Source organism: Balearica regulorum, chromosome 2 (genome assembly GCF_011004875.1).
Source record: "Balearica regulorum gibbericeps isolate bBalReg1 chromosome 2, bBalReg1.pri, whole genome shotgun sequence".
Taxonomy (NCBI): Eukaryota; Metazoa; Chordata; class Aves; order Gruiformes; family Gruidae; genus Balearica; species Balearica regulorum.
In genome coordinates, this window is record NC_046185.1 from 120,421,743 (window position 1) to 120,444,884 (window position 23,142).

The 23,142-nt window shown below is 42.2% G+C and overlaps 1 protein-coding gene across 6 annotated transcripts; it reads right to left on the minus strand.

The window, feature by feature from the left end:
• Positions 1-415: 415 nt before the first annotated feature.
• On the minus strand, positions 416-17,133 carry CDV3 (CDV3 homolog). 6 transcript variants are annotated; one of them, XM_075745639.1, is made up of 6 exons: positions 16,598-17,133; positions 14,496-14,575; positions 12,217-12,353; positions 11,008-11,170; positions 9,874-9,923; positions 416-3,007 (listed from the first exon to the last, which is right to left on the minus strand). In XM_075745639.1, exons 1-6 carry the CDS (start codon positions 16,814-16,816, stop codon positions 3,003-3,005), a joined length of 654 nt encoding a protein of 217 aa, XP_075601754.1. In that variant the 5' UTR covers positions 16,817-17,133; the 3' UTR covers positions 416-3,002. The 6 variants fall into 6 exon arrangements, 5 of the variants coding, with proteins under 5 accessions (XP_075601754.1, XP_075601755.1, XP_075601753.1 ...); XR_012834055.1 differs by lacking the exon at positions 416-3,007 and adding an exon at positions 4,171-9,491 and having other exon boundaries at positions 9,658-9,923; XM_075745638.1 differs by lacking the exon at positions 416-3,007 and adding an exon at positions 4,171-9,491.
• Between the last annotated feature and the right edge of the window lie 6,009 nt (positions 17,134-23,142).

Consider the following 23,142-nt stretch of genomic DNA (forward strand, 5'->3'; position numbering starts at 1 on the left):
AGACACACAGTTCCTGTAGCTGCTGTGAATCCTGGGGAGGGGGGAGGGCAGAAGGGGAGCAGCTAAAATCAGGCACGCACCGACCCCCAGTGGAACCAGTAACATGGGATTTGAGCGTTACCTACCTCATCTCCAGACATCCGCTCAGCTTGCACATAATATATGCCACAAGCAGGCCACAGCACATGCTGCCCAGGCAGGCATCAGCTGTACACCCCAGGGAAGGCAGGTGCTGAGCAGCTATGGTGAAGGAAGGAGAGTGAGGGAGCGCTGGGGAGCAGAGGCACGAAGCAGCTGTTCCCCTCTTCTGTGCTGAGCCCAGAACAACGCCTTGACAAGCAGCACGCTGCTGTCCATCACAGTGAACGCTCAGAGTCACTGAAGAGGGGTGAACACAACAACAGCGAGACAAACGTGGAGGTATAAATTCAGTTGGTGCTGTTAAATTTATTTTCTTCGGCTTTCTTCACAGGAAACATCACAAAAGTGCTTTACAGAGTTTGATACCATTACTCTAATATGGGATAAAAGACAACAACAGGTATGTGCACTGCACAGTTAGAAGTTGTCATATGCAGAAGCCATGATAGGTAAACCAGGGTAAAAAAATCTACTGACAAAATATATATAGTTCAGGTTTTGAACTTAAATTATGACTATAAACATATAATTATATAAATATACAGGCACCATTAGGTTCCTGTGTTAACTGTGGGGGCCACACAGGGATTATCAGAAATAGATCATGTTGTACTCTCCTTTGCTGAAACTGTTTCTGCTGTGCTCAGTGGGCTCCCAGCCAACCGTTTTTCCCAGCCAGACAGTATCATTCTTTCTTTTGCACTACAATAAGCACTCAAATGGCTTTATCCTCATTTCTTCAGGTTAAGCCTGGTGGTACATTCTGGTACATTGCTGAAAGCAAGTTCAGTTTCATATTTTTTTCACTTATTCTTTAGTCATCTCTTCATTAAAAAAAAAAAGTCCTTTAGGCTAGAGCCTGCTGTCCAGATAAGACAGTTTTGTTCAAGCTAGCATGTTACCAGTCATGCAACCCTATTCCCTTTTGATAGTTGAGCTGTGTTATACTGTGACCAGTGCTACTGCCTTCATTTCATTTTGCTGTATTCTGTGGGAATTAGGCTCCCATGTAGCCTTTAAGGGTCTAGGTTTACATTCTTCAAGGAGATCACACTTGCTAAGTGATTTTGCAACAGGTGGAGTGTGCTACTAGAGCCCTGACTGAAGAAATACAGCATGATCAAGATTCATGAATTCTTGCTTACAGAACTGCTTTCTAAATAAGTGGTGAATAATTCAGGCACCTGACTAGAAATCCTTGGCATGGTAACAACGTAGATGAACAAAAGAAGGGAATACTCTAGGGTGAAGAAAGGTCAACTCAAGATATTTTTTTTTTTTTTTTTTTTTTTTTGCTGGGCTTTGAGTTGCATAAAAAAAGTTAGCAGAGCCAATTACCTAGAAAACATTGTCATGCCAGTTTGCCTCTTACCCAATTCCCGGATTAAAGACATAGTGCACGGTCAGAGAACGAGTCAGTCCTGAAGGTTACTGGGTGGCTAGTAAATAACACAGCAAGGATTTACAGTGGCAAGACAGGGTTTTGGTACACGTAGCAGCAACGATGATGAGTCTTTACATGTGTGGGAGAGGGTACGCAGTACTGCATTCTAACAACTATGAGTGCTGCAGCTGCTCTATTCCTATACCTTGATTCCCCCCAAAATTAATAAAAATCCTTAGCTCCAATTTGCCAACTTATAAACCTGCAGCAGCCACAATTCTTTTTTTTTGACAGAATGCTAATAACAGAAAACCTAACACCTCCTTTGATATTTATAAATGTAGCATTACTGGTAAATGCAGTCACCACCTAAGAGACTTCACCTTATTTACGGATATACAATCTTTCAAGTACAAGATGAGAATGTGAGGAGATGAAACAAACCACAAAGACTAAGACTGCCCCCCCCAGTGTTGCTGCACTCATCTCAAATACTGTAATCTCCTTTCTATGTCCAGTTAAATACTACAACAGGTACATTAGACTAAGCGTGGCTGAGCCCATTCAGTTGCTGGTCAGAGACCAAATAATACATCTGCTTCACCTTGATCACCAAGACAGAGCAGAATAACCCAGAAATTTAAAACAAGTTTCCTATGGGGCTATGTTCACTCACGCTTGATTCTGGCTGTTGTATCTAGACTTCAAGAGAGAAGATCTCAAATCAAGTTTTAATGAAACTGATCTCAAGTGACAGAAAAAAAACACTCCACTGTAACCAATGAAGTTAAGCTCTAGGAGATCAGATTCATGTATGTTTTACCTGTTTCTCAATGCATTTGTTCTCTTGTATCAGCCTGATTTTATGGTTTGAATCATTTTGTTACAGTTGTACGTACTCTGAAAGAGATACAGAATAAGTGATTTGTTTTAATTAAGAAAAGGAAGCTTATGCCAACATTTTAGCTAACAGTTTTCTGTAGGCAAATTATTTGATAAAGCAGACAGTTAAAACTTGATGACTTCAGTGCTTTAACTGAGCTAGAAAGAAAATTCAGTACAGAAGATAGGAGACAAGAAACAGAGCAGAAAAGGTCAGGTTGAGTAAAAGTAAGAGCATGCCATGCTAATCACTGGTAAGAAGAGTGAATTACATACATGAAACTGAAGACTTCAGTGTATCAGATGGCCAAAGCCAATGCCTGTAGAAAGGTACTAGGTTTGTCAGCACTGAGGAAGATGGTGATTGCCAAGGTCAGCTACCTCACTCTGTAAACTCGGCAATTCAGTGGCAAGTGAACATCAACAGAAAATAAACCCAAGGCAATGAATGCTGGAAAGGCTTTAAACCACTCGTACATGCTCTGGTGAATTCTGATTAGTTGTGATCTTTCAAGGGGACGGTCTAGGCATCACCATCAGCTTGATGAAGACATCTGCTCAATGTGTAGTTGCAGTCAAGAAAGCGAGTAAGGTGTTAGGCTGTATTAAAGACAGAACAATATGGAAAAATATTACAGCATGCATTCCTCTTAGAGGTCCTCAATGAACATTTGCTGTTTCAACAGCACCCTAAAAAAAAGTGGCATATTAGAAAAATACAGGTAGGTAGGAAAGTGGTAAGAGAATGGTAGAAGCAGCTCTTGATAGCTGGAAAGACAGTAAGACCAAGGCAGTTTAAGAGGGGAGAAGAATGGATGATATATATCTTAAAAGTGATTCTTCTCCCCACCATATAATAGGCTCTATACCTCAAAGTCATTTTAAGCCACCTACCGATCTGTTGACCTCAATATCACTTATCACCACCATAAGTATGCCAAAGAGCCCCCGTGTTATTCTTTAATGCTTGTTATCCAGCTAGTTAAATACTTCCTCTGAAGCAACTGCAATAGTTTGTTGAAATTTAGCAGTAATCATTTCTGACAGAGAATTGTCACAGCTGATGCACATTAACAACTGTCTTAGAGGTGCTGCAGTGATAAGACTATCAGTAGGAGAAGACAGCTGCTGGGCCTCATCTCTGTCCATGCAGGTCTAATTTGTCTGTCTGCCATCAGGTTCTCTGCTTCTATTTGGAGGCCCACTGTAAAAAGCTGAGCGATGAGCCTTGAAATCACCAGCAAGAGCAGCCAAGGGCATATTCATAAAAAGTAATTGCTTCGTGTTCCTTCAGCTGCAGTTAGCTGGTAAAACAGGAGATCGTACTAAGTAGGGCAATCACCTCTTCTGTATCTGTAATCCCTCCTCTCCTACCTATCCCCCTGCTTACCCCTCTCAGCTCAATCTTCTGATCGTTTATCTGTTTCACAGAAACCCCTCCATGGACACCTGTTTCCCCTTGTTTTATTCCCTTCGCCTTTTTCCTCCACAGCCTGCCTCAATACCAGATTTTAAAAGTTGTGAAGTTAAGCTTATTCTCTCCCCTATTTCCATTGTACCTGCATGCTACTTCAACTTAAATATGGGAAAGCATAAAGAGTAGGACAAATGTGCATTTACACGTGGAGAGGGGAAGAAAACTATATTCCTACTATGAAATACCAGTTAGTATCCTGACACAAATACGTACTTTTGGGAGTGAGCATTTCTATTTCACATAATTTGAACAAACTTTAAACCAGCCACATTCTAAGAGATGGCTATAGACTGTGAGCAGGATTTTATTTCAGTCACGGGATTTACAAAATATATCACGATTGATTTTAATGTATTCCACATAAAACCAAAAAGCCTCATATTAATATACCATTTAGGTTGCACAGATAATTAGAGAGGAAATACCAGTTAGAGTGCTCAGCCTGAACTTTTTCCTTACCCATACATACTAAAGTCTAATCACATAATACTTAAATAGAACATATATTACATTCTGTAGAAATAGGCCTTTCCCAAAGTAGTATTAAAATACTGCAATGAAAGCTAATATAAAGATCTTCTAATAAAGATTTTTAGTCCTCTGTAGCACCTTCCATCAGCTCCAGCCCTTGACAGAAAACAGGTTTGGCCTCACAACACCCCTGTGAGGTAGGCGGTTGGGTTTTTTGGTACAGCTGGGAAAACTGCGGAAAGTGAAACAATTACTTGAAGTTAACACCGCAGCTCAGTGGAAAACCAAGGCCAAATCCCACTCTCTTGGTCCTATGCTCTTGCTACAAAATGGTCTTGCTTCTTTTCAGCGCACGCAGTTGTTTTAGATGATACTTTCCATTCCAATATTCCAGATACACTACTTTGATTCATTCTGTGATACATTTTAAATATTTTTATTCTGGTTAAGCAGCCCACTGAACTCCATTAACCTTGCTATATCAACATACATTCTAAGCAACTGAAGATAAAACCATGATATACATACCATTAAAAGATGCTTCACAAAAAAAAAAAGGAACTGTCTTCATAGCAATTTGAATCAGTGTCTCTGCTTTTCTTAAATATGAAACAAGTTATTTCCTAATAAGATTGCTCAACACTCTTGGAATTTGTCTTTTCTCAGTTGCATCTTTAGGCAACTGCTTAGCAAGCTTTATATCAATGCAAAATTCTACCTTCTCTCTGGACAGTTGTTTCCCCCCCCCCCCCCGATTATTTTCTTTAAATGGAAAAAAAATGGGATGCCTTCCCCAAGTACTGAACTTTTAATCAGCAAAAGTGTTTGAAGTCAGATGGATCTGTCACTTGTGAAAGCAGGGCTTATCCACACAGCACTTCTCCTCCTATCCAACCACTTACACTCCACTCCCTACCTCAGGCTGTGCATTTAATATTATCATTTAGAAAACCACCTTCCTAATCCCTCTCTTTTACCTCCTGTGTTTTATTTGCCTAGTTTCCACTATCCCTGTTTTGTTTGTGGGTTTTGTATTTTTAAAATTCTTCTTGATCTATTTCACTTCAGAGACAACATGGTGGAACTACACTTAGTGCTTCAGAAGCCAGACTCTAGATATATGATAGTTCTAACTCATCCAAATCAGTATTAGACTCGTCAGTTCTGTTTTCTGCTGTCATTTCTTCTTCCATCTGCTAGAGCTGCAGATTCTTGTATTAACTTCAATACAGACAAGCTGGACTTCTAACTTCTGAAGAATTTATCAGCAAATGTGTCAGATTTCCTCCCCCTTTGTACATACGTAATTTATATATCTGAAATTTAAATATGCATGTTATTTTCTTATATTCCCAAATAAAGGCCCTATTCACCATTAAAACTAATTTGTGAAATTAAAAGCTGAAATCAGGGAGGGACAATTTGTGAACTAAATTACAGTCAGGTGATGAAACCTGAAGTGTGGTTATTCATAAAGATTAACTACTCGAGGTGTTTTTGGTTTAGTTTCATGGGCATCTGATAGAAATTGGTCATGTAAAATATGAGGTATTCATTTCTCTGACCATGTCAATATTGGAAAGAATATTTCTACTATCTTGTAAATAAGCACCTTTTAAGCACATGAAGCCCTATTAGTCTAAAAAAAAAAAAAATCTGTTCCATTTTAGATATGGTATTTGACCAAAAACCACAAGCAAGTTTAAAACTGCTCAACCAGGCTAAAATTAGAAAAACAAAAAAGTAAAACTATTGCAAAAGCTCAGATAAGCAAATGCCAAGATGTGCAGCCTTATCAAATTTATATTGTGTTTACTTGACCTAAATAGCACAGGTGTCTCAGCCACATTGTGGTGAGTTTCCAAGAACCAAAAAATGCAGGCAAATACCAAAACCCTTATTCCCTGCCATGTCAGGTCTCTAACACAATTTGTACCAGTAAAAATTCATCTATTTGTAAGTTTTCTAAGAGTTACTTTGGACATGACTGGTAAAGCTAGCTACACAGACAAAACTGAAGCAGTAGGAGACAGTCACTTTTAGTTATCAATTCCTCTTCATTTGTGAAAAAGATTAAACATGGCACAGCTAAACCAGAGGGTGGGGTAAATAAAACTAATCTTGTCCTACATTTATCACCACCTCAAGTAAATACAGATGTCACATTCCTACAGCAGGCATTTGGGAAGTCCAACTTTATTAAAATTATCTAGTTTTTGGCATTATAACATTCCTTAAATACAGACTGTATCACCAGGAACTACAAATCCAAATTGTTCCTCTCCCAGAAAGTACTGGACATTTAAATGTTCTACTAGCAAGTCGGTAACTTTACGGTTGTGTTTCTATTTTAAGCCAGAGAAAGTAAAATGGAACCTTTAAATTGGAAATTAATAACTCACCCACCATAACAGCATGTTACAGGTTCAGAAGTTCCTGAAGTGGCACACAAATGCATTTTACTGACTGGTATCAGGAATCTCATTTCTACAACAATCCTTCATTTATGGAATGAGTCTTCAAGAAGCATTTTGAAGGAATGAAATGGACATTCTTAGCATGCCTCAAATGAATGCAACCACAAACCAGATAAAGTTGGACTTTGGAGTCTCAAAAGCATACTGAGCTTCCACAGAGGACCGGCTTTCAAAATTTCAGGCATGCAGAACAATTAATTGTTACAAGGAAGATACTGACAACTGGCATTTTGATAGTTGCTGGCAGCAATATTTAACACAAGAAACACTTTAAAACAGTTTAACATTCTGTACTATGGAAAATCTGCTGCATTTCTGATTTTTTTTTCCTTTAAGCCTCCAGAAAGAACCTGGAATGATACACTTAGGAAAAGCCCCCAGAATAACACCTCTAGTTATATGTAGCTGATGGACTTCAGTGACAGCAAACATCCAGAGGTTCGGTTTGGGTCACTGGGGTTTTTTTGTTGGTTTTTTTTTTTCCATTCTGTAATTTAGTAGAGCTACTTTCAAGTGAAAAGCAAATCAAAGCTTCATTCTTACTCAATTCGCAATCTCAAACCAGTCCTATACGGTGGGAGTAAGGAGACACTCCGACAGGTAGCAAACTAAACTTCTATGTATAAATAAAAGTCATATTAATATGCACTGCTATAAGCTCTTAATCATAGCCCACCTGACCATAAGGCTGACTACCCACTCCATGGCCTGTCCCTCAAGAGACCCAAATATTTTGCGTTTCCGCAGCTGCTGTACAGTCTTAAGCTAGAACTAAAGGTAAAGATTCATTAGACTCCAGAACCCATGTATATTTCCATTTTATTTGATTTGAAACTGTTACAGGGTTTTCTTGAACTGCCAGAATTCATGCCCAAAACCTCAAATAAAGACGGTGCAACGGACAGTCTCATCTACCCTTCATACAGTAGATTAAAACTTGATTCATGTGCATTGGTGATCTCAATCGCTTTAGAGCATCAGCAAAAGCGTTTTAAGATTTCACGTTTCTACCACATCAAGCGACATGTCCATTTACCATGAATTCCACAGAAAGCTTTAGTGACAAATCAACAGTTTTGCTGTCAACAATGTATTTTCAAGGAAGATACATGGCTCAGAGTCCAAGGTATTGGTATCAGTCATTCAGTGGGGTTTTGTTTCCAATTAAGAATAGTCTCTTGAGCCCTCTCTAATAGCAGCTTCTCGCAGAAGTTTTAGAGACAATTAACTCTGCAAGAGCAAGGCCAGTTTTAGTCTGTGCACAAAAGAACCAGGTGAAACCCCCAGCCCCACTGAAGTCAAGAGCAAAATTCCCATTGGCCTCAGAGAAGTAGATTTAAAGCAAGTCAGCAGTTAGTCAAAGGGAACCCAACTAGGCGATTCCTGTGCATACACAGTACTCACACACACATAAGCAAGTTTTGTTTTGTTCCCTTACTTTTCTTGCCATTGGCAACTTATATATATGTATATATAGATGTTGGGTCTATTTTTTGGCATTTACTCTGAAAAACTTCAACACTGGAGCATGCCACTATTGTACTTCATTTTGCTTCTGGTGTAAGAACTCAGAAGAGAAAAACAGTTACAGCAGGACACTTTTGGTACTTGACAGGTTTCATTCATCGAATCAGTTATGGGCAATGTCCTATATTCTTAGTGTATCAGTGCCATTTTGCCTACTTCCACTGAATTAAGTCAGAGATGACAACAACTTAAAGAAGTCACTGCCTTCCATAATTACTACACTTCCTGACTTTGAATAAACACCATTTATGAGTTTTACTTAGAGGATTTCTGCCTCAAAAAGCCTGCGTGCTTCACAGAAGTAGCCAAATAAGGCTTGCCAGCTTTAGTTATCCCTGTGCATACTAAGTTATTTTGGTTATCAAGTAACCATTACCCTTCAACAAATAACTATTTTTAATAGAGGATAAATTTTTATCTAGTAACGCTACTGCCACATATCTCGTTTTTAAAAGACAAATCCTGAAGACTGTAGTTGGAGTCTGGATACCTCTGTGTCAAATCAAAACTCTTAAGTCTTAGTGCTTTAGGGTGAGAATGACAAACTTCATGAAGAAAACCAAAATAAACCCTATTTCACTACAACATCTCATCGTTATTTAAATATACTGCAACTTGATACCAGAAACAAGGCAGGCATTTTTTTTTTTGTGGAGAATAGAAAAAAAAAATGCTTAAACAGACAACTGTAAAAAATGGCTAATGCAAACAGACCATTCAAACCCATCATTCCTCAAATCTGATGCTGAATGAGTTTAAATTTATTTTGCAGTTACTTCAGTACAGCTATCTAAAAAGGTAAACAAACTACAGCTCTGTTATACTTGGATAGTATGAGTGGTACGGTACGCTCCAGAAGTCTCTAGTAGGCTATGGCTACACATGACAGGATTCCTCAGAAGGGGAACAGAATAGGTTTGTCTTTAAGGTCACTTAAATCTTTGTTATAGCAAATTGGAACCAAATGGCTGACTTCTGCAGGATTTCTGACAGGAATCCAGTAGAGCTGGTTTCAAGTTTCAGATGGCCACTAAAACAGCTGTAACCTTCTCTTCCAGAAGTTGTGATCCACATGGTGTCCACAATGAGTGCAGCAAGTCTGAGGTAGTCAACCTTTACGAAGGCTCAGTATCTGAACATAAAAAGATTTTGAAATGACCACTGGCTGTAGGTATCTTTCTGAGCAATTAAAGAACACTGATGACTCTTGTTCAATCATTTACATTAATTTGCCCCATATCCAATGGAGAAGTTGTAACATATTATGCTTCCATAGTGCAGGAGAACCAATCACTTACGTCAAAGTAGTCTGCACTTGCTGCAGTAGATCCAGCAGAAATAACGTGGCATGTTCATCATAGCCGTTAGCTGTAGTTTAGTTACCTTAGTAGAAGGGTTACCAAAAAAGCATTCCTTAATTGTACTGTGTATGCAGCTCTACTGATCCCCAAGCACAGCATACTGGTTGTCTAGCTGAAGTTTAAGTGCCTGGTTTTTTGACACCTCATCCCTACCTCTAGTTTTGTGTTTTACTACTTCAAAGCTCTTCTCCATTTCTTTATCCCTAAGGGAAAATAAATGTAATCAGTAAATATCTTATCACTAGCTTGTGAATTGTGAATTTCTAGTCGATTTCCACCCCATCCCAACAAAAACATTATCAACACAGAACACCAAGGTCTAGAGTTTTAACAGACCAGCCAAACATTCCCAAGCAAATCTTGTAAAACCTTCTCTCCGGAATCAAGCTCATCACCCAGTACAATTCATATTACATTCTAAAATTCAGTATTAACAGTCTCAAAAGTAACTTTAAGTGCATCTATGAAAAATAGGTTTTAGAAAGCATAAATCCATTTCTAGAATGCTCATTCAGAATTTCAGCTCAGCTCAATTTGCACTGTTCAAACCCTGAAGCATCAATGACTGTCTCATTTGCTGAGCAGCCAGAGCCACACCAAAAAAATCAGAAGAAACAAAGCTTCTGCTAGGCTGTATCAGTAACACAGCAAGCAGGAAAAAAAAAAAAAAAAGAAAAAACCACCCCCCCACTCCCCCCCAAAAAAACCCCACCACCAAATGAATTAGGTATTTGCCTAGCTATCTCTTCTGTGGGAGAATGAGGGAATGGAAAAATCAGGACTCAAAAGCAGGCTGAGGCTCAAGTCTTCAGCACCACAAAATACAAAACATTTCAGCAAAACTGGGGGTCCTTTTCATTGCAAACCACAGCTCAGACAACAGGTTTATTGATTTATACTTGTATTAAATCCCTTTCCTCCATTATAGTTACCTTCCCATCTCTAATGGGAAGGCAGCGTGCTCAAGACATCCTACTCATGTCTACTGACAACAGAGCCTCACCATGGCTAGCATCTCAGGGAACCAGATGCTGTCAAACGTAAGGTAACTGGCAGCCCTGTTTGGCTGTCTCACTGGGCTATGTCCTATCAAAGTTATTTCATGGGAAGCCCTTCCTAGAGTTGGAAAATACAGCTAAGACCTCTCCCATATCTCTTTGCCAAACAGAATAATTTCTTAGTTATTTCTTTCCTCTGTGGAAAGATTCAGGCTTTAGCCCTAAAAGAAAATAAGAGCTTAGAGAAGGCAGTTAAAAATACGTCTCTTAGAGAATGAGATGTACTTACTTTCGACTGTCTACAAGCTTGGCGGTAGACTGCAGTGATGGAAACTGCGTATCGCTATAGATTTCTGGTGGTCCTTGCTGTGCTCTCCGTGGCCTGCCACCCTCCCTGGCACCAGGCGGCCTGTATACACCACCGGTCTGAACTGGTTCTGGGGTTTCTGTAACTAGTTATAAGAACAAGATTTAGACAAGAGAATAAGCTTGCATTCATATCTGGAAAAAAGAAATAAGAAAAAAATCCTGCAACTATGCTTTTGCACCTTGTAAAGATCTGGAAGCAAATATTTTAGACAAGGGAGGCAATCAGGTGTCACCTAATGTAACCTATACTTAGCAGTCAAATTAAAATGTGTCTCCAGTGTATTGCCTCACAAAGTTCAGGGACTCAAAACCACTGAGGAGAACTTCATGCTTCTCATTTGCAGCTTACATTTAAAAGCAGAGATTTAAACACAACTCTATTTGCCAAATCTTATTTAAAGCACCTCTCCAGATGCAGAAGAGAATATCCAAATAATTTCTATTTAAGGCAACAATCTACAATGAAATAACACTGATTTAACTAACTTTACCTCCATACCTGTACAAACGTGAAAAAACACAGCAAGCCACTTTTCCATTACTTTCTCAATGGAATAGTCTGAACTCAGATCATGGCTAAGTAGCCGATCTCTGCTGCTGCTAATAAATTGTATTTGATCATAACTAAAGTCCTATCCCAGTTAAAGAATCAATTTTGCAGTTTCATGTTCTCTGTACCCTAGAATTGATTTTGAAAAGCATACTACTAACCACGGAACCCTACTCAAGAACTGCCATATTACACATCAGATATTGGCTGAACTTCCACTTAATTGTCAAAGCAATATTCTTAGATCAACAGAAATACTTCCAACAGATATTTTGCAGAGTGCAAAGTAGAGGGATCTCCTTCAAAGATGGAGTGCTTCTTCCCACCCCCACTCCTTTTGAAGTCGGAAATAAAACCCCCTCCATTCATGTTTATATAAATATCTGACAGTACTGTCAATTCTGTTCCTCAGATCCCTTCACAGGCAAGTATCCTCATTTGTTAATATGTCAAACAAGCCATTGGTACATTAGAAGGTGCCTGAATAGGAAATGCTCCTTGAGCTCTACCCTCCAAGCAGCTTAATTCAACCTGATATGCTTCCAATTGGAAAAAGCAACAACTCTGAGTTAAGTTTACCAGTTGGTTCAACAACAGGTGCTGGTGCAGGAGCTGACTTGTTCCAAGGGCCAGATGATCTGTCTACACCGCCACCAGTCTCCTCCCAGTTGTCACCGGGTTCTTCTCTTTTTTCACTTTCATCATCTTCTTTTTCACTACAAAAGAGAAATAAGGAACATTTTACAGAGATTTAAGATTTGTCAGAGATGACACAATTGCCATAGACAAGATTTCACAGCTACTGTACTGAAGGTACTAGATTTAACCAGACTACATTAGTCCTGTAACCACTGTATTAGTACTTCCATTCGAGCAATTTTTGGCACACTGCTACATAACTTGGCAATTGAGAAGGAAAAATTTCTTAAAAAAGACACAAATTCAAACTGTAATAAGTGATCAAATAAATGGATTTCTTATTTTGAGCTTAAAGGCTTTTTTCTTACTAAGACAGTCATGCCTTTGGAAGTGATGAAAAGATAAAGCAGGAAAGGGCTAAAGTCCAGCTTCCATAAAACGCTTTAGTCAAGAGGAAGAAATTGTGGAAAAGTAGAGACAGAAAGCAAGTCCTGAGCTCCCTCTCCCTATAACCACAGACATCTGAGAAACACTCTTACAATACCCATACAAATAAAACCTACAAACCAACTCAGATTTTTTTTTTAAAGTAATCAAAAAACAGCAAAATATATACCTTTTTTAAAGATAAATCCTATGCAAAAGCCCGACTTTCTTTTATTTAGACTATTTTATTTTGCATAGAAATAGTCAGACACTCAAAATAATTTGCTAGACAAACCTACTACAGAAAGCTGTGTGATATAATGGGACATACACAGAGGGCGAGGCTGTTAAAAAACCCAAGACACTGACCTTAACAGCAGCAGTAGTTTGTAATACACCAAATCCTACTAATCATGATCAGATATGCTCTCTGCATAATAATCAGAGAACAGTTAATAATACTTAGCATTTCTGAAAATTAAACGGTGTTTCACTGTTCATCCAAATACAGTAACAATCATAGTAAGCTGGACCGAGGAACTAAACACATCACTATCCTTTTTTAAACTACAGTCAAAAGCAGATGCCTACAGACTAGCTAGAACAGAGTAAGTATACGTAACATCCCACATCCCCCAGATACTCTGTGTCTTATTTTCAAAGAAATCTCCAGAGCTGGATAATTTATAACCTCCAGTGGGTTTTTCTTCCATTTACTTCTCCATTCTCCCCTTGAATCCACTAACTGAGCGGTTACAAAATCCTGTGGCAGAAACTTCCACATGCCTGAAAATCTGCGACAGCATCAAAAGCATTCAGAATGCCGGCCTTTGTCTGGAAAACCAAAGTACTCGCTTTTCAGTCCAACAGTAAGAGCAGTCAGTGAAGCAGCAGCCCACTTGTTACTTGTCCATTCAGACATGTGATTATCCACTGTGACACTTCAATGGTATGGAGAGCTCCTGGACCAAATACATGCAAATGGCTTAAAAGGACTAGCTAACTGAAAGGGGGTGTGTGGCTTATTTAAAAAAATAAATAAAGAATATGTAAGACCTGCTCAAACAGTGAAGAAAGCATCTATTGCACCAATTACAGGTTAGATGATTTTAAGGTGGTATTATTCTGAACATCATCAATACCTGGACAATGAGGACTATGTGACATTCTCAGTCTAAGACTGAGGTCAAAATCCTTTTTCTGACCTGATGAAGTGTTTCTTAACCAGGACAGACTTAAGGAGACTTACTTTGGACCAGACTACAGGAACAACCTAATGAAAAAGCAAACAAAGAATCTTGGATGAGACTCATAAACGCGGTCCTGTGGGATCTTGTCATGAGACACTAGTTTTACCAACTCTATTTTCATTTCTTTGGAATAAAAATGCAATGGTTCAGGAATTTACTACTCAAACTGAGATGCTGAATAAATTGAGGCAAATACTCTCACAGCAGTCAAATAATTCAGTGGGAATTACTATCCTGCACTCCTCTCAGAGAAATTCCTACTCTGCTATCTTTATGGAAGGGAATGTTAAGCATTTGTAATAAAAATTTGAGTCCCAAACAAAAGAGATAGACCTAGAGTATCAACAGAGACTTTGATAATAAAGAGAACATTGGCAGAGAACAGTCAAACCTAAGTTACCCTGCAGCAAACTTCTGTACTAGAAGAAACATACCAAACCTCTGTTTAACTGGACTCCATGGAGGCAGTTCTGAAGAAAGAACATACTTTTTAGACATAAATAATGATTATACTGGAAAGAAAAAGAAAAAAAAAAGTAGTACCTTATTTGCATGGACTGAACTCTAAGACCACTATAATCAATTTCTTCCTTTTGCTCAAACTCCTTCCAATCATCCTCTTCCTGTAAGAAGAGAAAAATATAAGTTGTTACCTTCTTTACACTGAAAGTAGAAAGAAGAATGTAACTAAGATAATACAAAGAATACTAAGGGTGAAGGTGCAGTTCTATAGGAAACTGATCTGTGTGCACCACTGCCAACAGGGGAAACGATTCCACTCCCTCCTCCCCTAACTTACTATATGTCATCTAGGATGCACTTGTGAGCTGACTTTAATTCACTAGAACAGCTAAAAAATGCCCCAGCAAAAAAGTCATTCAAGTGAAAGAAAAACCACATCATCTCAGTAAAAATCCAGTGGGAAGTCAAGGGACAACACAAAGTGGGGAACAGGACCGTGCAGTCAAGACCAAGGAAATACAAGAGCAAGAACTCTCCCTTTTACTAACAGTAAGTTTTTATGACAGCTTGAATGCACACGAAGCTTTAGATTTACTTTACTTGTCCATCACCTATTTCACAAGCCAAACAGTAAAGAACTACAGTGGATTTATGACAAAGATTAATACTGGTACATTTGACTTTTTCACATTCACAACCACTTTTACAGCCTTATTCTTAATAATGTTTTTACAACAGTAAAAAGGTCAACCACAGCAATCTTAGTATACAAAACCAGCAGAATACTAGTCTTTGGGGAGCACCACTCTAAGGTTTTAAAATGGGAGTTTGATTACGTGTTTGGGGAAAGAGGGACTCGCTTAAGTGGAGCCAATTTTGTCCTACTGTGTAATCAGCAGATTCTGGGGTTATTAAAGTAGGCCAGAAATGGACCAGAACAGATAAGCAGTCCTCCCATGTTCCTAGTCACAGCTTTAAGACACACACTGCCTAATTAGTAGTTTACATAATTCCTACACTCTACATGAAATGCAGTTATATTACTTTAACTATGAAGACCTTGCAAGCAAGGCTCCCTTCCTGCTGAACAGCTGGAAATACAGCTTCTTTTAAGAGCCCTGTCCTAGGGTCTTTTACATTATCAACCTCTAGCAGGAAAACTTTGACCTGCTTTAAAGTAACAGCAGAAGTAGAAAGTGACCTCATGTTATTGCACCGTCTGCTGAAGATTCAGTCTTTTGGAAGAGTGTGCATGTACAGCTCTAAAATCTTTTAGATTTCTTATATCCTCATCTCCATGGCAACATCACAGGTTCCAAATTAACATATCCTTCACGTTTAATGATCTTTATTTCTAATCCAACTACAAGCTTCAGTCAAAACCAGGTATTATTTTACAAGCAAGCAGAAAAGCAGCTGAAAGATTACCACTGACCTTGGTCTACTTAGAAAGCTACAAGCTCCCCAAGTTAAGCAACATTAGCAAATAGTAGCATTTCTTAAAATTAGTTTAAAAAATATACAGCATAGTCAGTTGTAAGGCACTACCAAACTCAACTACTATCACTTAAGCTTCTCTTGCATTCTCATCGTTTCATTACGATGCGGTACAAAAAAGTTACTGACAGTCAAACCCTTCCTTGGCAGAAAAGCAAAGAGCTCAGCGTACTTTGTCTGCAGAGTCGGGGGGATCTTATCGCCAAGGTCTACAGGCAACACGCCACAAATCCAGGTGGCCTACGGGTGGCACCTGATGCAAATCCCCAGTTCCGGCCGCTACCTTGCGCCAAGACCCAGAAACCAGGGCGGGCTAGGAAGAACCCAAGCCGCAGGCTGGGAACCGGCCCCGCTTATCCCACACGCACATGCAGATACGAGGCGCGTTTCAAGGCCGAGAGTCCACCCGGGCCGGAGCCCGCCGGGCTTCCCTCCCCGCTGCCGCGCCTGCCCGCCGGCTCCAGCCCGCTGCCGGCCAGGGAGCCCCGCCAGGCCCCGTGCCGCCAAGGGCGCCCGCATGGCCGGGCGGCGCCGCTCCCCCGGGCCGGCGGCGGCGGCGCCCCCTGCCGGCAGGAAGGCACCGCCCGGGCCGGCGGAGGAAGCCGTGACCCTTCCCCCACCGCCGCCCCAACGGAGCGGACCCGCTCCCCCCCGCCCCCCCCTTCCTCCCCTTCTCCCGGCCGCACCTTCGTCGTCGTCTTGGCGGAGCCGGCGTTGGAGGCGGCGGCCCCGGAGCCGCTGCCCTCAGCCGGGCGGGTTCCCGCGGCTGCCCCCGCGGCGTTAGAGGCAGCGTTGGAAGCGCTGGAGGCGGCGGCGGCGGCCCCTCGGCTGCTCTTCTCCTTCCGCTTCTTCTTGTCCCGCTTGGCGAAGAAGTCGTCGAGGCTCCTCTCCTCGGTCTCCGCCATGGCGGCGGCTCCGGCTGCCGGACCCTGCGTTCGGCAGCCGCTCCCAACGGCGAAGCGGCGGGAGGGGGGGGGGGGGGGGGGGAGGAAGGAGAGGGCAGCGGCGGCCCGGGCCAACAGGTGAGCTCCGCACAGCAGCGGCGGCGGCCTCCCGCTGCCTGCCGCCCTTCGCTGAGGGGAGCGAGCGCGGCCGCCTAACGGCTGCGGCTGGCCAGGCCCGCACGAGCGCGCCCAACGCCCGGCGGGAGGAGGCTTCCGCGCTCCACGTTGGTGGCCGCCGCTTGACACGGCCCGAAAGAGGAGGGGGAGGAGGAAGGCGGCCTGCCGCGGGGCTGGGCTAAGGAGAAAGGGGGCGGAGCCTTCCGGCTATGCCCGCTCCCGCTCATGCGCTTCAGCATCTTGGCCAATGAGCGGCCGGGAAGGAAGTGTATGCCGGCCAGTCAGAAGTCTCCAGGGGCATGCCGCTGGCGTCACGGCGTAAGAATGCGTGATGGGCGGGGAGGCGGTGACGCGGCTGGGGATTGGCCGAGGTGGACGGGGAGGAAGGCGCTCGGGGGTTCCGTTGAGCCGGGCGGCGCGTGCGCGCCGGGGCCGGGCTCGTGGGGCGGGGCGCGGCGCGGCGCATGGGGCAGCCGGGCGCCATGGGGCGTGCCCTGCGCGCGTTGGTTTCCCCCACTTCCGCCTTCCCCTGAGGAGAGCCGGCTCCCCTGAGGGGACCTGTGCGTGGTGCCGGCCGGGCGGGGCCGGCGGGTGGACTGTGGCCGGCCGGGGGTCTTCGGGAGACCGTTGGCTACTTTCCGCGTTGGGGGCAGGGCTTTCCTGTTGGGGCCCGGCGCGGAGGGAAAGACGGACGGGAACTGACGCCCAGGGGGGCTGTCCCCACCGAGCGCTGCGAGAGCTGCTTCCGAGGAGGCTGAGAGGGCAGCGGTCCGTGCTCTCAGCCAGTCCTACCGGCTCGGGGGGCCTCTCAGCCTGCCAAGCGGCGGCTCGCTTTGCCCCCTGCTCCCCACCCGTGAGGTGAAGTGGCGTTCGCTCTTAGCCTGGGCAGAGATGGCTAAGGCTCGGCCTCCCCGCACCCCAGAAGGGGCCATGCACTTACACTGGCATCGTAAAGGATGCAAGGAAGTAATTTAGCTTTCATCTTGGAAATGGTGTGGTTAAGTGAGTAAGACATGAAACACTGCTCTGTCTAGGATGTTGGGTTGTGTTCATGTGAACTCCCTAGCTACTTTCCTGACTTGTAGTGAAGCTTGGGGAGTATCTGCTGAAAAACAAACTTCACAGTGGGTGTCTGCGGGCTGTCGCCACTAGCTTTGGGTACTGTAGTGACCTTTACCTCTGGAAAAAACCATGGGTGTTTAAAAAGTTCACCATTGCTTCAAAATGCATTGTCAAAAGTTTTGAGGCAGGACACTTTGAAAAACAGCCTCAGACTGTCTCATGAATCATAAATAATTACATGAAACATTGCTTCTCATGACTTACTTTGTTGGTCATCCATCAAAAGGAGATAGATGTTCCTACTGCTAAAGTGTGAGCCCAAATGAGAATTACCCATCAAATTAAGCATTAGCTTGTATTATAATAATATAAAAGTCAGCATGTTTATATTCTTGATTTATTTAGTATTGTTTTATGCTTTGTGATATTTTCTCTTGAAATCATTACATATGTGTGTGTGTATATTAACATATAAATGAAAAGTTTTTCTGAACTTTGGAGAGTGTTTCACAGTCTTTTTAATTTGTGTCCATGAACATACTGTTACTGTATCCATCCGTAATTCTTGACCTGTTTGAAAAAACAGGGGAGGTGCCATTGTCATATTGCAGAAAGAGGTTAAATACTGTGTGTCTTTGCGAAGCATTTTGTAGCTGTGAGTAACTGAATCACTGTAGTTGAGTGCTCTGTGTTTGGGACATTTGTTACAATCCTCTTTTTATGTCTCTCCTGATGCATTCTTCTTATATTTCTCTACTACCATTGACATTCTGTGCGCTTACAGGATTTGATCCTGCACAGAGCAGGTCCTGAGAACTAAAAATTGCAAGCGTAACAGTTCATCTGGTAATACCAAGAATGCCACATCATCAACGACACTTTCTATTTCCTGATAGGAATAATTACTGAAGTAGAAAGAAAATTTGGTAACTAAGGCTCATCTTCTGTGCCTCCTTGGTGCACCCGGGTTCCCCTCCTACTCCTGCTGTCCCCTTTGGTTGATAGAAGGTCGCGTAGAAGATGTGACACAGGATGGCTCAGTGTGGAAGAGTGACATTCCTTTTGTCAAAGCTGCCTTCCCTTGCATTTGTACTCCGCTACTGCCCAGGAAGCTGACGTACCTCCTCACTGCACCATGCCGTGGCTTGCAGACTCAGCACTGATAATAATGTGCAACTAAGCAGACAATTTGTATCCCTCAGCTTTTGTGGTAGATAAGCTAATAATGGCCACTAAATACAGTGCTGTGTCTGATTCTAAGCTACACTTTTTTTGAATTTCAGCAGCTGGTAAAATATTTTAGTTCCGTTATTATGGATAATGCCTAGTATCTGGCTGAAGAATGTGAACCTGATGCCTTTTTGCTGCTTTTAGCGTCTGTGTCACTTGTCCCTTGCAAACACAGTGCTGTGAGGCTGGAATGAGCAACTCTGGATTAGAAACTCAGTACCTGTCAGGAGCAGAGTACAAGAAACATTTCAGCTGTTAAATCTGGAACACACTCAGTGGAAACCATGGAAAACAGCAGCAATGTTTTAGGCCTCAGAGGGCTCAGATCCTGACCTAAAGACGTGTGTCTCAGTTGGCGCTGTAAAGGAAGCATTAGTTATGCAGTTATGCTTGGATTTGCCTCCCACTTCCAGTTTTATTTTTATGTAAAATTGTGAAAACGTGCTGATGCACAGCTTTTGTAGTTCTCTGCAAATGCATTACATTAGCTTTTATGGTTAAGATTGTTGCTGTGTAAAATGTTAGATGCAGGAAAAAAAGGTCAGTATTTCTGGTTTTTTTCTTTTTCTTTTCCTCTCTCAAATTCAATGATCCTCAATACTTACACAGAGGACATTTGGCTGAGGAATGGCTTGCAGGCACAGACTGGCAGAAGTAATGTTTGTAACGCAAGGAATATATCCAGAATGCCACGTTGCCGTGACAGGAGCATGAGCTCGGCAGGCAGCTTTCTCCTGCACTGTGTATCACTGACCTGTGTGCCCAACCTTTGGCGAGACACTGCGCTCTGAATGCCGCTGCTCGGGTACAGATTTACCTGGAGGACTCTGAGGACTTTGTCTCTTTCCTCCCCCGTGTTAGCAGTGCCTGTCCCGCCTTGTCTCCGTCCTGTAGCTATGATGAGTCTTGTTGTGATGCTGCTCCTTGTGCATCTTGGTGCATTTTATAAAGATTGAGGAATGAAGCACTACTGCGTGGAGAGGAAGTGATGCAGCAGCCACTGTTCCTGTGTGGAAACTGAAGAAAGAAAAGCCAAAGAGAGTTGTGGGTGATGCAAGAGTTAGGAGTAGACTTCCATTTCCAGTCACCCAGTGTTTTGTCTTACCCTTGCTTCTTCCTACCTAATTATCTCCATTCTGTGACGTGAAGTTGATAGCACTACAAACTGCTTTGACATTTGCAGAGCACAAGCAGAAAGCTTCATTCGATAACTCTTAGGCAGACACCTGCTTAAGGAAATTGGAGAAGGTGCCCTTATGCGCAGAGCAGCTTGCAGAAGGGATCTGCTGGAGTCCTTGCCACAGCATGGGTCCTGGTCCTCTGTAGGAGTTTAACCTTCATATCAGCTTTGGGACACTAAGAGTTTGCCATAATTTCAGACCTCTACAACCAGAAGGGAGAAGCATTATCATGCCCATTTCTCCACCAGTAATTGCTGTCTGAAAGCAGGCAGTGGCGGCAGCAGTTTTGTTGTAGTATTAAATTTTATGGAATGCCAGCTTGAAGTCACCTTAAAAATAATCTTTTAACCATAGGGTCAGTATAATAAAGCCTATGCTAAAATGTAAACAGTAGGATGGTAGGCTAGAGTACCAGTTCCTAGCTGGTGCAGTATGCCGCTGCTCAGCGTGACATCTGAAATGAAGCACGGGCCAGCATAGGGCTGGTGCCCTCTGCTTCCCCCAAGGATGCAGCAGCATGTGTTCAAGCTGTGGCACAGAAGCTGTGCCTGGCTGAGGAGGAGGATAAATTAAGTGTATGGATTGACGGTACAGCTAATCTGACCTGGTGACTAGCTATCGCCAAGGGGGCAGCCGTGATTTACAGCCCTGACTGGTCTCTCTCCCCCTCCCATCCCTGTGCTGCTACTGGTACATGTCTGACCCTGCAGTGGCCTGATTCAGGGAGCTGAGTGGTGGGAAAGTTTCCCTGCGTTTTGCAGGGCTAATTTTCTGCCGATTTTGCTTCCTGAACTGTCTCCTGAGACATCAGGCAGGTGTTGGTGCTAACACAAGACAGCGTGATGGGAAGGCATAGCAAGTGAGGGGGAGCAGGAATGTCCTTTTATGCAGCAGCTGGCTGTTAGATTCTATTATCTGTACCCTCTGACTGCATCCTGAGTCTTCGTGACAGGAAGTGCCACAAATCCCTACATGGAAATATAGGTGTGATAGATACTGCAGTAGGAGATAATAAAATCTGCGCTCTGGTTTTCATTTTCTTAGGAAAACCAGTTGGAAACTTGTTCATGTGTATTTAATATAGCAACTGCTAGACTAGAGGATAAATGCAAACATAAATCAGTTTATGTACCATAGTGCTGACAAATAGTTGCGAAAGCCTTTAGCCTTTCATGTTCTCAATTTCCCATCTTCCTGGGATGGTAAAGACTGTTAATGCTTAGAGAGCATTCATGCTGCCCAAGCATACTGGAGCACCGTGCGGCTAGCTAGGTAGCTAGCAGCAGTCTGTGTAACAGTAGAGATAGTTTTCTTCGAAAGAGTGTTAGCACTTAATATGAAAATACTTTGGTTTAGAAGGGCCAGATGTGCTGCATTTGACTTCTGATGAACTATTCACAAAAACAATCTTTTCAGTGGCTTTTGGTCTATTCTAGGGATATAGAGAAAAAAGCTGCTGGAAATTCATTATTTATGCTTAGGTGCTTCCTCCTTTTCCACCCACTTCCCCATACTGGAATACCTTGATGATATTGCAAGAAACTATTTCCATTCCAATGAATAAACATCTCAGTAGGAATCTAATTTAATTTTTATGCAATATGCTCTATCATTTGAACCTATGATCTAAGTTTTGTTGGAACAAGAACTTGGAGTGACATATAAGAAACTTCAAAAAGTCCTTCCTTTCGCATCACAGTATGACTGTAGACTCATAATTTCACCAGGGTTATCTCTGTCAGTGACATCTATAAAGAACAGTTTCACAGCGGGATAGCCGGCAGTGTCTTTTCTTACCTGTAGCGCCACTAGAAAATAGCAAAGAGAACTAGTGCTGCCAGATTGTGTATGTTTTATGCTATAGAATGAATGTGATGATTTATAGAAGCTGCTGTCTGTAATTACAGCCCACATAGGTCGTCTTCAGGTTTTCTTTTTGTCTTATCAGGGGGCTACTATGAAGGAATACAGGAATAATGTGTAAATTCTCTCTTCTTTTTCCAGTCATAGAGAAACTGGTGTCTCTTATGTGTCAGAAATGAGGGGGAGGTTGTGTTTCACAAATATCAAAAAGGGACCATTCCTAGACAGCATTTAGTTAACAAGAAGCCAAGGGTCTGTGCCATTGCATCTCTTGTACCACCATTTGTGTGTTTTCTGTCATCATCATTATTCTTAATGAAGTCTCAGCTTGTTAAATTTGGCACTGAAACATAAGAAGATATTATTGCTGCTAAGGAGCCTACGTTCTGTAAGAAAAAAGGGAGGATGGCATCATCTGCCTTTCTTTTTTGGTAGCTGTTGGGTAATCTCTTAATGCAGATTTTTTTATCAAAATCCTCCAGGTGGTACATGCCAAATGACCTTTTCCCAGAGAATAAATGAGGAGCTGTTTGTCAAGTAACTGTATTAGGAAGGATTTTCCATGTGTGAGGGAACATGCAAGGAAAGGCATGACAACACTTGTGTGCTGATTCCTGTTATTCACTGGTGGATCAAGTATAGTGGATTTGGAGTGTATTTGATTTTATCAGTCATTAAAAACTAAGTGGCTTTGTTAGCTAACGTTTCAATTAAAGATCAAAATATCTTCAGATTGTGTATCATATATGCTATATGCCGTTGTGTTCTCCAATATATGCCATTTCTCAGTAGTCTTTGAGTCCATTTAATAAACTATGCTGTCACCCTGTGTAA

Bases quoted from the DNA above. Each gene is read 5' to 3' on its own strand.
- CDV3 (XM_075745637.1), bottom strand. From the start codon at position 16,816: ATGGCGGAGACCGAGGAGAGGAGCCTCGACGACTTCTTCGCCAAGCGG. The intron at 14,576-16,597 runs GTGCGGCCGGGA...CTCTTCTTACAG, and splicing joins CCGCCAAGACGACGACGAAG to GAAGAGGATGATTGGAAGGA. The intron at 11,171-12,216 runs GTAAACTTAACT...TCTTATAACTAG, and splicing joins ACCTGTTGTTGAACCAACTG to TTACAGAAACCCCAGAACCA.